This window comes from Augochlora pura, chromosome 6, assembly GCF_028453695.1.
Source record: "Augochlora pura isolate Apur16 chromosome 6, APUR_v2.2.1, whole genome shotgun sequence".
NCBI lineage: Eukaryota > Metazoa > Arthropoda > Insecta > Hymenoptera > Halictidae > Augochlora > Augochlora pura.
The window spans coordinates 14,675,438-14,690,433 of NC_135777.1; the positions used below are offsets into that span (position 1 = coordinate 14,675,438).

At 48.3% G+C, this 14,996-nt stretch overlaps 1 protein-coding gene across 9 annotated transcripts in view; it reads right to left on the minus strand.

Moving 5' to 3' along the window:
• Rim (Rab3 interacting molecule) overlaps positions 1–14,996 on the minus strand; it is a 105,334-nt gene that overhangs the window by 13,206 nt on the left and 77,132 nt on the right. For 7 of the 9 annotated variants that reach the window (XM_078183179.1, XM_078183180.1, XM_078183177.1 and 4 more), the window contains 6 exons: positions 14,771–14,937; positions 14,502–14,671; positions 13,644–13,881; positions 9,365–12,489; positions 7,986–8,165; positions 3,052–3,262 (listed from right to left, as the gene is read on the minus strand). In XM_078183179.1, coding sequence (XP_078039305.1) covers positions 3,052–3,262; positions 7,986–8,165; positions 9,365–12,489; positions 13,644–13,881; positions 14,502–14,671; positions 14,771–14,937 — 4,091 coding nt within the window. Of the gene's footprint in view, positions 1–3,051; positions 3,263–6,046; positions 6,204–7,985; positions 8,166–9,364; positions 12,490–13,643; positions 13,882–14,501; positions 14,672–14,770; positions 14,938–14,996 lie in introns of all 9 variants that reach the window. The other 2 variants (XM_078183178.1, XM_078183184.1) reach the window with 2 other exon arrangements.

Sequence of the window (14,996 nt, forward strand, 5' to 3'; positions counted from 1 at the left end):
GGGGGGGGGGGGGGGGGCGGTTCGAAAGAAATCGATCAAAGGTTCGTTCCGCAGGAGCGAGGGACCATAACTCTCGCAAGCCTTCGACGGAAGTGCGGATAAACAGAGAGAGAGAAATTACACCTCGTTCGTGGTTTTACTGTTTTCTCATTGTTTTCATCGGTCGATTTTTGTAGACAAGAAGAACTCACGCTGCAAGTGTGTCGGTGTAGCGAGTATAAATATATATATATATATAATAACAGTGTACAGAGAGAATTGTTGTAAGGTTGGAGACACAGCAGGCGGTCGGTAGGCATGCAGATCATTCTATGCGCAAGTACCATAAGTAGTAAGGATCCTCGGCAACGATCAATTCGATCTGCTCGACACGGACGCTGCGGATTGGTCTCTTTGATCGTTGCCGACGTTCTCTATTGTTCTAGGTTCTACGTACTCATGCGTTCGTCGGTCTGAGACTTACGTTCTTGGTTACCTTTCGCTCGGGAATCTGACATCTTCGTGGCTCGAGGCTCTCCGCCGCGTTTCGACTTAGCTACCCGGCTAGAATATCGAGATCGGTTCGCCCCAGGGTTCGAGTAATCAGGGATTTCGGGTGACACAAGTATACTACTCACGCCGAACCGATCAAACGCGTCGCACGGACACTGTTCACGGTGTCTCTCTGGGCATGATTTGATCGGCTCGTGCACACTCGACGCGAACGGACACATTCATCTACCTACGGTGTCGGCCGATAGCGTTGCACTGCGCGCGAGAAGCTCAGTGCGACGGTAAACGTAATTGTTTTCCGGATCGAGGTGGCATCTATAAATATAAATGGCTGTAGATACAGGATTAAGTAGAACGTGATCACACACTCGGGGGGGGGGGGGGGGGGGGGGGGTCGAAAGAAAAGGGACCTGGAGCGCCGGAAGTCCTGCCGCGCGGAGAATAATTCGCAACATACATTATCTTCCATATTTATACCATATGTATACAGTTACGTATTTATGTATATATATATGTATTCTATATACATATATAAATGTACACAGAGCAGAGAGAGGGTGTGTGTAATTTTTGTGAGAGACATAGAACGGTAACGGTGCTCGGATACGTCAACATCACGCGATCATTCAGCCAAGCAGCAAGCCAAGACGACGACAAAACACCGACGAATGATAGCAGCAACGCGAAACATCGAGATCACATCGAAATCGAAATATATATGTATAATATATATGTGTAATATATATTACAAATATATGTATTTATATACACACACAAAACCGAAAAGAAAGGACGCAGAAGGGATCGAGAAGAACGATGAGTGGAAAGAGACAGAGGAAGAGCGAAGTACGATGCGGCAGTTGGCATGTCTTGTGTGTTTTGCAGCATTCGCGGTGAAGTCCCCTCGCTTCTTCTTCTCCGTGGCTACCAAACCGAATGGGGAGCATCTCTTCGGGGTTGAAGGAGAGAGAGAGAGAGAGGCAAAAGAGAAGAAACGCCGTCACGTTGAAATGATACAGAGGGACACGGCGGTGAAGACGAGAAGGAGGGGCGGAGACAATCCAGGCGGGAACACAAAAAGAAAGGAGGGGGGATAAAGCGTGAATGAGCAAGACAATGTACATTAATGCATACACATCGACTCAATCACACGTTGAAAGACAAAACGATCCACGGTTTTCACGTTCGCGGTTTCCTGTGCACAAACAGTAAAAATTCCTCACGGACGGGATCACAGGTGTGGCAGGCCAGAGAATTTCGGGATAAGGACTGGGTAGCAGGAGTAGCCTGTTCGTTGTAAAATTTTATGGTCACTGTTCGTTTCGTTTCTTTTGCTAGAAACAATTCATCGACTGTCGGTATTCTTTGTTCCAATATTTTATTAAACGGACTCAAATTCGAATTGAGCATAAGAGAGCGATGCTCGTGAATAACGCGATGCGTAAAGTTCGGCTTTTTTCAAATCGTAAATTTGGAAATCGCATTAAACTGAATACGCGTCGAGTTCGAGAGCTTGTGAGTTTATCGCAATTTACTGGAGGGTCGTTCAGATAATCATGTTAGCACGGTCGAAAAATAAAAAAAATGTGTGAATGGAATATGTAAAAACGAGAAGTGCCTTTGCAATTCTTCTCTCTCAGTGATTTCAAAGATACTCTAAACCTTTTATCTTGATGTTCTCATCTATCAATTCACGAATTCGTGTCAACCTTACAGGATCAGTTTTAACAGAGATTATACTGTTATTCTATTAACAATTCAGCATAAGATTTAATGGAACAAGTACGAATTTAGAAATTGTTTACTGCTCGTTTTATCAAAACTGATTGGAAATATTATTACGTTGGGTATGACCGATAAATTATCTGAGTCACAGTAGATCGGACAGCAAATGACAAGATTAAAGAATCTTCTCCGTTTCCGAAGAACGTAATTTTGTTTAAAAAAAACGTACCAAATAAAAGTACAATTTATAATTTACATTTTACAGTGACGGTCTTCATTATATTCTTCCGTATAAAGTACATTTTACCTTGTTATATTTATAGTCCTACCAATTCCGTGTTAGATAAATTCAGGAGATCTATAGACTGGTACGACTCTGAATTTCTTTATCCATATTTTATGTCAGAAGAATTCAAAAACTTATTGTCACGACTCTGATTGTTACGCAAACAACCTCGATATTTTTCAGTTGTATAACATCGAAAATTCAGTTGTAAAACATCAATCACTCTTCCAACATTCTCACCATTTTCAAATCATAGAAATATACGAATACAAAGAAATTATTCCATCCCTTCTATCCATACATGGGCGTTGTGACAGTCAAACTGTTAACCAGTCTTTCTATGAACCCTACAGTCTGCGTCAAGTAACTGGCTACCCTGCTCAGAGTTCGAGGACGATTTCTGAAGATAGAGATAGAAAGAGAGACAGAGCGAGAGAGAGAGAGAGAGAGAGAGAGAAAAGATGTAGAATAGGAAGAGTTGGAAGAGACAGCAAGGAGTCTCGCAGTTCCGGTTGCAGAATCGGTCGTTGTTGGTGGCCACTACTTACGAGCTTCCTTCGGAACTCGAGATCGAGTTGAGACTTCCGGCTGTGTCACTGGCCCCCGATCCCGACTGTTTTCCGGGTTCAAAGCGCTGATAGGGCAGAATCTCTTCGGATCGTTGTATGGTGCTCGGCGTGCTGTTGCGTTTCCGGCTCGATAAACTTGCGCGTGGCTCCGCGCTACCACTTCCGGCGTAGGTCCAGCCGATACCGCACTCTGTGTTGTAAACCAAACAAGAAACAACCGCTAAACTATAATCTTTCATTTGGTAGTAGGATCCATGGACCGCGCGTTAACAGCCGCAGTCTTCTCTCTTTCTCATCCAGCTCTCTCCAGGTGTTGCTGACGCGTGTCGTCTCTCTAACGACTTAGACACGACTCTCTTTCACTCTCTCCCTCTCTCACCCTCTCTTTCTCTCTCTTACTCTCTCTCTCTCTCTCTCTCTTTCTCCCTCCGATTTTCACCGACAGATAAATTCTCACGTTTCTAAACCTTTCGCTTTGCACCCTCTTTCCCCCGTTCGATCCCCCGAAACGAACGAAAAAACGAGAGAAGGAGGTCAAGACACGCGTACGTCTGAACACGAATCATCCCCGACCGCGATCAGAGAAACAATTGCAAAAGAGTTTCGGTGGTTTTCTAATCGAGTTCTCTCGCTAGCTTCCACCTTTACACGGCACCTGCAATCAGAAGGGGCAAGCGTTGGAGCACACGACTGTCTTCGTCGGGACGTAGGGCTCTCCGCAACTGCAATACCGTCGCTAACCGTGTTCTCGTGTGTGTCTGTGTGTGTGTCCGTGTGTGTGTACACAGAGGCGAACTATAGTGACACGCATCCCTGGGTGTAGGGAATGGTTTCCCGTCGTGTACATCCATGTATAAAAGCTCTCTTCCGCGTGCTCATCCCGAAACTCGCGGTCCGGATGAGTACCGAAGAAGTGTCCGCAGGCAGAATGGTACAAGACAATGTCCGTGTGACTGTGTATACCGTGTCGGTGTACCCGAAGCGTGTCTCTTTGTGTATGTATAAATGTGTGTGTGTGTCTGTGTCTGTGATGTGTAACGTGTGTCGTGTGCCACATTCAACGAACTTGTTTTGCTTGGTAACTGTAAACGTAAATATATCGAGACATCATATAGAAATATGTATGCGCACTATAAGAACACTGCAACGCTTGAAGACATCGATAAACGTAAAAGCCGTAAAACAGGAGGTGGCGGGGAGTGGGCTGGGGTGTGGGTATCCCACATCCCTAGGCGTCCTGCCTCCCCACCGCCAAGCACGTATCAACAGCTGCTCTCTAAAGATAATAAATAGTAACCAGAACCAGGTGGCCAGCTTACCTACCTAACGTCCGTCGAGTTTTATAAGCTGAAAGAGGGGACTCGTTACCGATTCGACCACCATCGGACTCGTCGATCTAAGTCCAAAAAGCTGTACAGAAACAGAGAGACAGACAAACGCGACGTTCTTCGCCGGCGCATCGAACCGCCGCCGATACTAACAATCAGTTCTACTGCCACAGGACACAGCCCGACACGGAACAAAAGTTACTTGCGTAGCTAAATACCTAAAGTTCATGAGCCGCCGATCGGTTTTCGGAACCGTGGCAACGTTCGACTGCCGATGCTGATGCACGGGAACAGTTAAACCCCGCCAATGGTGTTCAGATCGTTAATCTTTGTTCCGCGGATTACCAAAGTCTCCGGGAATTCGAGAGATCGTGGATCGTCGTAGACTCGCAGTCTCATTATCGCTCTATTGAAAATATTTACTAGACCTTGAGTCGGATATTCTTGCTTTCCATTTAAAATCCACTAGTTCTGTTTCGTTTATAGCGTCACGTTTTCAGAAAATATCGCAACATAGATTTTAGAAACCGAAGATGAGCGCATTACCATTTACTTGTTTAGAAAAACCACTCGGTAACATTTATCACAATCTGGGATTCCAGAACATGTGAAGCACTGTGAACATTGGCACACATTGGAACGTGCGGATTAGATAAAAAAGATCTTTGATGAATTGAAGCAGTTGCTGTTAAATCGAATTTTAGTTCTAAGTTTGTTCAACAAAGCACGCGTATCTCTCAGCAATAGGCAGTCAAACGTTCGTCGCCCGATTGATTAATGAACGCGATGTGAAGATCTCCTCGATGAAACCGTCAGTCTCATCGAGGCTCGTCACACAGCTCAGGAAACTCGTGCAAACGTTCCTCTAAAGATCACGCATCGCTACTACGTAGAAACAGTCTCTACGATCTAGCTTAACCGAAGACAAGCAGAGCACTATCTCGTGACTATTCCGCAGGATCGAAACCACCTGTGTGTGGTCTCATCTCGGGAACAGTTCGACCAGATTAGTCGAATTCGTCGGCAATAATCACGAGCAGTAGTCTCGCAGCCCGGTTCTCTAAAGCACAGCATCTTCTAGGAGAATCAATGTGCCGTGTGTTTCTTGTTGTTGTTGTAATAAGAGTGTCTCCGGCTGATCACTGTCTCGTTCTTCTTGCTGTGTCTCTCTCGTTCTCTCGTCCACTTGCTCTCTCTCTCTCCCTTTCTCTCTCTCCCGTTCTCTCCGGCTAGCATACTCTCTTTCACTCGCTCTAGAACTTGTACTCACATTTCGCCGAAGGCTTGAACGATCTCCCGCGGCAGAATACGGTTCGACGTCCTCTCGACGATGAGAATCGAGAGCGAGAATCGCGAATTACGGTTACTAGAACATCGCTGCAAGGAACAACACGGCAGAATCTTTTTTTTTTCTTTTGCAGAGGAGGGAAAAAGAGGGCCGAGAAGAGGTCTCGGAGCCGCAGAATCGAAACAGAGAAAAAGCCGAAGAGCGTGAGACTCGGTGGACGGGTCCTGTCGATCGCTCCCGCGCAACGAGGGGACCGTTCGTTTCCCGTTTATCTCGAGGGGTAACACGGAAAATCAAAAACTGGGTTTCGTGGGCGGGGTGGAGAAGAGAGGGGGTGTAATTTGCAGGGTGTTCGGACCTGTCCCCGTCGCCGCTACCCTCGCCGTCGCTGCTCGCGGAGCTCGGCTGACGTCCGCTCCTCCCGCTGGCAGTGTCCTCCGGCAAAACCTCCTCGCTCCTATGAACTGTAAAGGAGGACTTGCCCTTCTTCCCGAAGCCTATCCTCCGTTTCCGTCCTTCGTCGCCCACGCATGTACCACCAACAGACGCACGTGGTATGTTATGTTTTTTGCGTGAGGTGACACAGTAGTAGTAGTAGAGTAGTAGAGTAGTAGAGTAGTAGTAGTATATTTTTTCAGTGGTGTGGTGATGTAGTAGAAGTAGAATTGGCGGTGGTTGTAGTAGTAGTAGCGATAGTAGAAGTAGAAGTTGTGGCGGTGTTGTCAGAGTGACAGATGTTGTATTTTCGGCCAGAGTAGATGTTTATGTCGTTTCTCGTGTGATTTTCATGTAGATATTCGTGTGTTGTTGGCGGCCACCGAGCAGAGCCGTGTGTCGAATGTGTGTTCGTCGTCGTGTACGTGCGTGCACAGTTTTCGATGTTTTCGTAGTAATTTTGGTTTGGTTATTTTTTCGGTTTCAAGTAACAGCGGTGATCGTTCCAGCGATCGATCGGGGTGATCCGCGCCGAGTGTTGTCCCGTGACACGATCGCGCGAGCGACGATTGCCCGCCACGATGAGAAATCGTGCAGGTGGGTGCAGATCGATGACGTGAATGGTGGTCCCCAGCGTCGAGAGATGGTTGGTTGGTAGAAGTAAAGTGTGAATGTGTTCATGTCGAAGAGAGGCGGACAGAGATGAGGAGGGATGGCGGAGAAAACAAGAATACGATTAGAATGTACATACTGTCCCGTTAACTGGGGGTTGAGTTTTCTTTTTTTTTTTTGCTTTTGCTGCTATACGGTGTGCTCTTGGTAGCGTTCGCGCGTCATCGTTCGCCGAGAGAATCCTCGAAATTTTATTTGTTCACGGATTTCGCTCTATCTATCTTCCTCTCTCCTGTTCCATCAATTTTTCTTTTTTCAACGTTTCGACCGGTTTATAGGACGATGTATACTCTCGAGTATAAGTCGCAGAACATTCGTTACACGAAATGTGGACGACAGTAAATTCATTGCGCAAAGTTGTACAAACGGTGTCGTATTTTAGAATGTTGGTCAAGCATCTAAATCGTTATTATCTAAATCTCCCAATGGAGTAAATAATAGTTAGTTAGTATTGTGTAATGCTACGTAATCAGTGTGTTATTATCTGCAGAAAGCCTTCCTTAATTTTCTAGCTGTTTAGTTACTTCAATTTTAAACCGCAACAAAACAAGCTCAATTCTGAACTTATTACTAGACTACGGACTTAATGATTTTATAATTAAGATAGCTGTGTGAAGTTTAAAATAATACAAATGTTCAAAGGGTTTAAGTAGATCTACATATTATTTTCAATTTACTGAAACTATACAGGAAAGAATGGAATATCAACTTGGTTGGCAAAATATTAATCAAAACGTTCTATGCTTATTTAAAGGCGTTTCTTTTATCAACCAAACGCCCTGCGACGTATGATCGAGATAACGCTTTTCACAATAACGCTTTCCACGCGTAGATCGAGCAGATTTTGTGAACGGTTCGACGTAGCGAGAGCACACCGTGAGTCTACTCACTAAATGGCACTAGACTATTCGCTACGCTAAATCTCGGGTGACTATCGATATAATAAATATGTTACACAGCGACTGATACTAGAGAAATTGTCTGATGTATAGAGAAGAAGAACAGAGAAGGTAGTCTAAGAGATAATCATCGCGATAGAGAATAATGACACATGATACACGCGACTCGGCTTTTAGCGCGCGTCCGAGAACGAGTCTCTCACTTGAATTCTGCGGATAGAGAACAATGCACGGCACGCAACGTCTATAAACGTGAAACTGGAAGAAACGGCTAGTGTGACGATGTGTTACCTGTGGCGGACAGCTGACTGGTGCTGTTACTCTTCTTCCCAAGTCCGGACTGATACTGCGCCGTGCTTCCGCCGCCGCCGCTGCTTCCGCTTCCGCTCTTGCTACCCGGCGAGCTCTTGCGAGCCCTCCTCGAGGAGTCTTCGACGTTCAAATCGATCGCCGTATCGCTCAAGCTACCGTCTGTTGAACAGAAATATTGTCAACAGCCCGCTACCATAATTCAATCGAGATTTATTAGGAGAGGGGGTTCTATAAGCGAACAGACTTTCGATCTGAAACTTGGGAAACGACAAATATGGTTAGTTCATTGCTCTGGGATTACTGGATGGTATAACAAGATCGTTTTCCTTCATTCGGTGCAGACTTTGGCTCTCACCTAACGAATGCAGGGTCTTCTTGGTCCCACTACAACCAGACACTTGGGACTCGATGTATATAGAATAATGAGACTAAATATATAAATTATAGAATCGTGGAACACACGATCGCCGTAGATCGGGATCTACCCTGCATTCGAGGGTTGCTACAGGGACCGAGGGTCGATATTTTGCTATATAGATGAGGCAATGATTTTACTATAATGTTCTCACAGAATGAATACTCGGATAACGATAGTGCAGGGTTTTCTTATCGATGAAACAAGAAGACGAATCAGTGTGTTTACTTCGAAGACTAGGTGCTGGGATATGTTTCAATTATTGTAGCAACACGTAGTAAATATATTATTGCAACGAAATATGGTTGATTACTTAGAGTGGTACATCTGCTGGCTTCTTGAGAATTGGTACAGTTAAAAATGCTATTGCAGACATTGCGTCAATAATTCCTCCTGACTTCAACAAAACAGAGATCTCCACGAGAAAGCTACTGATCTACAGATTAGATCGGCAAGATCGGATTAGCATACTTGGACAGTATCATAGCTCTCTTGCTGAGACTGACAACAGTTCTCTCGTGGCGCGTAGCTGTTTCGCGGAGATACCCTGGCAATTGTATAAACATTTCGTCTATCTCGAAATAACAGAAAATCGTCGCGGCTGCTGCTTTATTGAATTCCATCGTCTTGTAGAAGCCAACTGAAAATATCGACTACAATCTCCGTGAAAAAGTTACTCCCCATAAGAAAGCTGTCACTAGCTCCCTCGCGGAGACACGATGGTTCCGCGGTCGCACACGACCCACGTTTCAAACGCAACATTGGATTGAATCGTCTCGCAAGAGCAAAACCGAAGACGTTGCCTAATTGGTGCATAATGGTCTCCACGAAAGTGCTAGCCTCGGCGAGAAGGCTTACTGGTAGCTCTCTCTGAACGAGTGCTCGGAGCCCAAGAGGATACGTATGTAGCAGAGTATTTTGGCGAATGGGATCGTCGACTCACCAACTTTCTCGTCTTGCGGCGCGTCGGTGTTGCTCAGGCTTCTAGTGAACTGATTCCGTTTGCCGTGCTCGTCGGCCTCGTTCTCGGCGCCCTGGCTTCTGGAGGTTTTCTCGTAGGAGCCCGACTGGACGGTGTACTCGCTGTTTTCGGGCATGGAGGAGGATCGTCGATCCCGCGGTTGGTCATCACCGCGCGTATCGTCGCCGGCGGTATCGTGGTAGCCGTCGGTGCCGGATTTTTTTCGCGAACGGCGCCGCAGGGACGATGACGGCGATGACGATGAGGCCGTCGCCGGCGTCGTCGTCGTGGCAGCAACGCCGTGTTGACCCGGCCGGTCGGTGGTGTCGCGCGACGACGGTGGTTTGGTCGTGTTTCGTGAGGTGGTATCGTGGTGATCGACGGCCCGTGGGTGGTAGTTTTTAGCAGTGTCGGAGGTAGCGGTTTGGGAATCAAAGAGACTTGAATTAGCGTTACCGGGGCGGGGTGCTCGGTTACGGGGCCTACGCGGATCGCACGGGCCAAATCCGCAGTTCTCGCTGCACTGGCTCTCGCTCTCCATCGAGTACTCGTAGTACTCGAGGGTGTCGCTGATCGCTACGTTCCTCTTACTACCCTGCTGGTGTTGTTGACCCTGGTGGGCTTGCTGTGCTTGCTGTTGCTGCTGTTGCTGCCTCTTCTCGAGGAGCTCGAGGTCCCTAGCCTCTGGGCAGCTGCTGTTTCGTCTACGGTACCTAGTGTGCCGCGACTCTAACGACGGCCGCCTCTCCTCGGGCCTGCTCCGCAACGACCCGGACCTACCTAGCTCCGACGCCATCGCGATCTCTCGACACTCCGGACAACTACTCTTACGCCTACCGCGGTACGCCCTCAACGACTCGGACCTAGCTAACTCGCACGTCTCCGGGTCGCAGATCTGTCCGTCACCGTAGTCGTATCTCGCGTCAACGTATCCGTCCCGTCCGGTCTCGTAGTACCTACCCCCATCGTTAACTACCATACCGGTCTCGTTCTTCTGTCGAAAACAGTCCGCGCACACGACCGTCTCCATCGAGCCAAACTCCTCGTCCGAGTCCAAGATGAAATTCGTGGCTCTGTCCTCGTCTTTCCGCCGGTCGTAGTAACGAAGCTCCCTGGCCTCGGGACAACTACTGTTCCTTCGGCGACGGTACAACCGTTTCATCCTCTCCGCTCGCTCCGAGGAGCTGAGCTCCTCGTCGGAACGGAGCACCGGCGACGATTCCGCACGCTGCAGCATCATTCGTTTGCTCTCCGAGAAGGTGGGAACCACCAGAGAGCCCTTGCTCGTGTCCCGATACGGGACATTCTCGTAGACACCAGTCTCCCTGCTCTCTCGTCTGCTGCGCCTTCGCCTGCGCCTAGGCAACGTGTTGTCTTGGTAGTGATCGACTCGCATGCTCTCGGGACCGCTGTGCGCTTGGTAATCGTACTCGTCCGCGGACCGGTAGCCGCAATACCCGTCCTGGAGGTAATCCTCCTCGACGTATTGGGACGTTCTCTTCTTCCTCGATCCGCTCCGTCTTCTCCGATCGTAATAATCGTCGTCGTACATCTGCTCGTCCATTCTCGAGGCCTGTACGTTATCCTCGTAACTGTACAATCTCTGATCGTAATCGTCCATCTTCCCTCTGTCCACGAACCCTTCGTCGTACTCGATGTCCCAATCGTACCCGTCGTATCCGTTCTCCAGGTACGACTCGCTACTCTTCGTTCGCCTGCGACCGCTCCTGCTCGTCCTCTGATCCTCGTACGAGTCCAGATCGGAGGCTACGTGGATCGGCGAGCAGCTAACCTCTCGGCCGTAGGTATCCGAGGATGACAGCGCCTCGTCTATGCTACAGTAAATATGATCGCCGCCGGTAGGATCGCAGATACCGTCGTCCCGGTTCTTCGTTCGTTTCTCCGATATGTCTCTGGCAAACGTGGGGTCGTGATCCTGAAACGTCGAGTCGATGTACTTCCTTTTAGCGGGGTCCTCTCTGCCGAGCACGTTCCTCAGACCGATCTGATCGTCGCTGCTGAACATACTGTCTCCGAGAAGATCGTATCGGTAGCTCTTCGCTCTGTCAAGGTCGATCTGCTTGCCGAAACGCGATCTGTAAACCTGGGCGCCGCCGCAAACGAAGTCGGTGTCGTATCCGTAGAACGGTTTGTGGTCCTTGAGCATGTAGTCGTAGTTCTTCTCCCGATCCATAAGGCTGTTCGGCATCTTGTCGTCGCCGTTCGAGTCCAGATAGGATTTGCTCTGATCGCCGAGGGCCGGTATCTTGTCGCCGTATCCGGCGTCGCTGATCGACAGGTTCTTCTTGAGCTTTCTTCGGGCAGTGCGGAGGCTGTCGTCGCTGAATATGTTCCCGGATATGTTGTCGTACTCGAAGCTCTTCGCGCGCCGCGACAGCAGACCCCCGCGTATCCCGAAGCCGTACCGATCGGCGTAGGTGTCGTGCAGCACGTCGTAATCGAAGCTCCTAGCCTTCGAGAACAAGAACGATCTACGCGGCCGCAAGCTAACGTCTAAGTTCCTAATGCCGGCGTCGTCCGTAAAATCGTGCAAGCCTCTCGCGAGCAACTGGTGTCTAGCGACCTTCGCGACCGATCGGCCCGCTCGGTCCTGCCAGCTACGCGACCGTCTACGCGCGCCGGGGTCCAACAACAGGTATGGCGAGGAGTACCGGCCGCGGAACTTCTCGATGAGGCGATCGTTGAAGTCAACTTGGAGACAATCTTCGACGTATATCTCCGGTATACGTTTCTTGGAGCTACCGGTTAGCTCCTCGGGCTTGAGCATGTAACCCTCGGAGACGCTGTACTCGCTGGTCTCCGGGCTGTAATATCTCAGCATGTTCTCGTCGACGGTCTGCGACCTCGTGAACGGCGTACGCATCTTTCTGTACAACGAGCGCACCACTGCGGACTTGCTCCGTACGAGGGGATGCGGGGTGGGATTGTGCTTGCTTGGGTTGTTGCTCCTGGGCTTGGTGGGATTGTTGTTCGGACAGTGACATTCGCTGCAGGGTACCCTAAGTCTGTGCCTGCGCCTATTGCGCCTAGGGGGCAGGGGCATAGGGGATATGACACCGGGTATTAAAACGTTTTTAACTGTCGGTCTGCAAACAATGTTTTTCATATAGAGTTTTTAGCGCATCCTGCGGTCACAGTAAAACGAGTACGTATTTTTGTGTTTTTTTTTTGTTTTATATCTAGTTTGTTCTCTGTTTCATTATCTTTCTTTTCAGCCCATTCTTCGTACATTTGGATGTAGAACGAGAGACACGCGTATATATATACATCGGATACATGTATATTATACGGTTTTCTCATTTCTATACTTCGAAATGCAAAATGACTCTACTCGCACGTCCGCGATCGATCGAACGCGTTTCTCACTCACTTCTGTATTCTAGCTTCCCGGGTTCTCGAAGTCCGAAGATCAGAACAGAATTTTGCGGCCTGCGAATTTTGAGCATTGTCACTCGCCGAACAATTTGAAAAATGCAGGTAATCATTTACATTCGGTGGACAAAGCGCGACACGATTCGAACAAGTCTCTCACAGGTGATCGTGAACAAGGTGACATGTTTCTCTTTTTCTTTTTTCTTTTTTTTTTTGTCTTTTCAAACGTGGGTTACACCTAGCCGTTCGACCAACGCCACGCACTAATCCCTGCTCTGTTAGAATGGGACAGCATTAAATGGACATTGACACGGTGCATAGGAGGTGCATCATCTAGTCTCTAGAACAGATTTCAGAATCCTCGAAGAGAGCGCGCAAGGATCTGGGGATACCTATCAAGCAGGCAGTGGGGGATGGAATGAGAGTAGTGCAGCTACGGGGTGACATTTCATTCGGCAATGTCCATTTAATTCAGGGATTATCGTCGGTGAGAAGGTGAGCCATCAAATGTTCCATTATGTGCGCCTGTGTTCGTGGGAATTTCCGTGCGCTCTCTCGGACAGCAACGACGATCGAATTGGGGGAAACTCTCGATCAATTTGGCTGGAGGTCTCGCGAGACATTAATCGGATCGAGCGAAAACTCTCTCGTGATCGTTGAGACAAAGAATGTGAATGGTTTAGAGGGGGGGGGGGGGGGGAGTGAAGAACGCGTGCCACGTAGAAACGGTACAATGGATGGCTGTCTCCTCTAAAGGGTGAATTTCTTCTCTATGGAACTTGTTTTTGCTTTGTACACTGACTTCGAATAAATGCAAGGTCATCGACTCGAAAAATTATTTCACAAATAGACATCGATCTATACTCACATTAGTCCTCTGGTGGCACGTGGTCGCTCCGATTGCGTACTGAAGGCACTACTCGTCACGGACGCTATACTCTCCATATCGGAGTCACCGTGATCACCGAGTACGTCTTTCTCCGGACTCAAGTGTCCTTTACGAGGCCCGTGAATTCGGTACGGATAGCCGTGCTGCAACGACAACGGATCGTAGCCCACCGAGGGCAGATCCGAGTCCGACAGCCCGGTATAGTGCCTCTCACAACCTGCAAAAATGCGTAAACCATCCGTCAATTAAGATTCATCAAGGCTTCGTGAACGATTAATTAATTTTTCTGACAAATGGCACTTGAACCAAATTTCTAATCCATTTGTCCGAGTTTTTAAATCTTCTAAAAGATATTTTCCATTCTTTTCCGTACTTTCATATGCCCGACTCGTGATGGAGATGTCTAGTAGTAACTTGTTCAATAAAGTTCCGTTCTTTTCTGTCGGCATGCAATAAATAGCAATTTTCTTTTCTTTTCTCTTAGGAAAATGTTCCAGAAAGTAGATCTAAAAAGCTCCGGTAATAAAATGTTCCACGAAGTTCTTCTAATCAGTGTTATTATAATCTCTAATCGTAGTAGCCACTGTTTCTAATAAACATGGTTCTACATTATAAATCTTGCATGGCCACTGATACAATCAATTCGAAAAGCTGCAGCTGCGAGCTCTATTTTTCAGTCAGCCTCTCAGCAAGGTTAATACCAACAAGAATTTATGGCGAGGCAGGGTAAAAACTATGAGGCGAGGCGCGCTCCATGAAATATCCGGAGCACAGGCAACGCAATACTTAGGCGACGATATAGCGCGGGCGGTAGTAAATTTTCGGAAATGGACTCACCTCCCATGCTCGAGCCGTACCCGTGCACCGGTCTGCTATGGTGCCTCATAAACGTGACTCTCTCTTGGAGGTCCTGGTCGATCCGTTCCTTGTGCATCGCCGGGATCATGGGCAACTGTCGTTTCTTCGGGGAGCCGGTGGGAGTGGCTGTTGCTGACCTCGAGGCAAATCTGTAATGCGGAAACGATAGCGGGCACAGACGACCTCTTTCGCTGTTCGATTCTCGTGGCGGACTACCGCCGGAGAGAGGCCCCGGCGATAACTCATACCTGGTCGATACGTAGCTGTGCGAATAGGGCATGGATCTGTGTTCCGGCGGAGACAGGGAGCGATGACCGGTGGGACTCTGAGACCTACCGCGGTACCGGAGGCTCGACGCGACCATAGGCGCTGCACTCTGCGACCTGTGGCTCATCATTCCTCGGTGAATATCGTCCTGGGAATCACAGAAACTTAGCAACACCGTCCCTCCATGACCTGGACCGTAGCAAATCA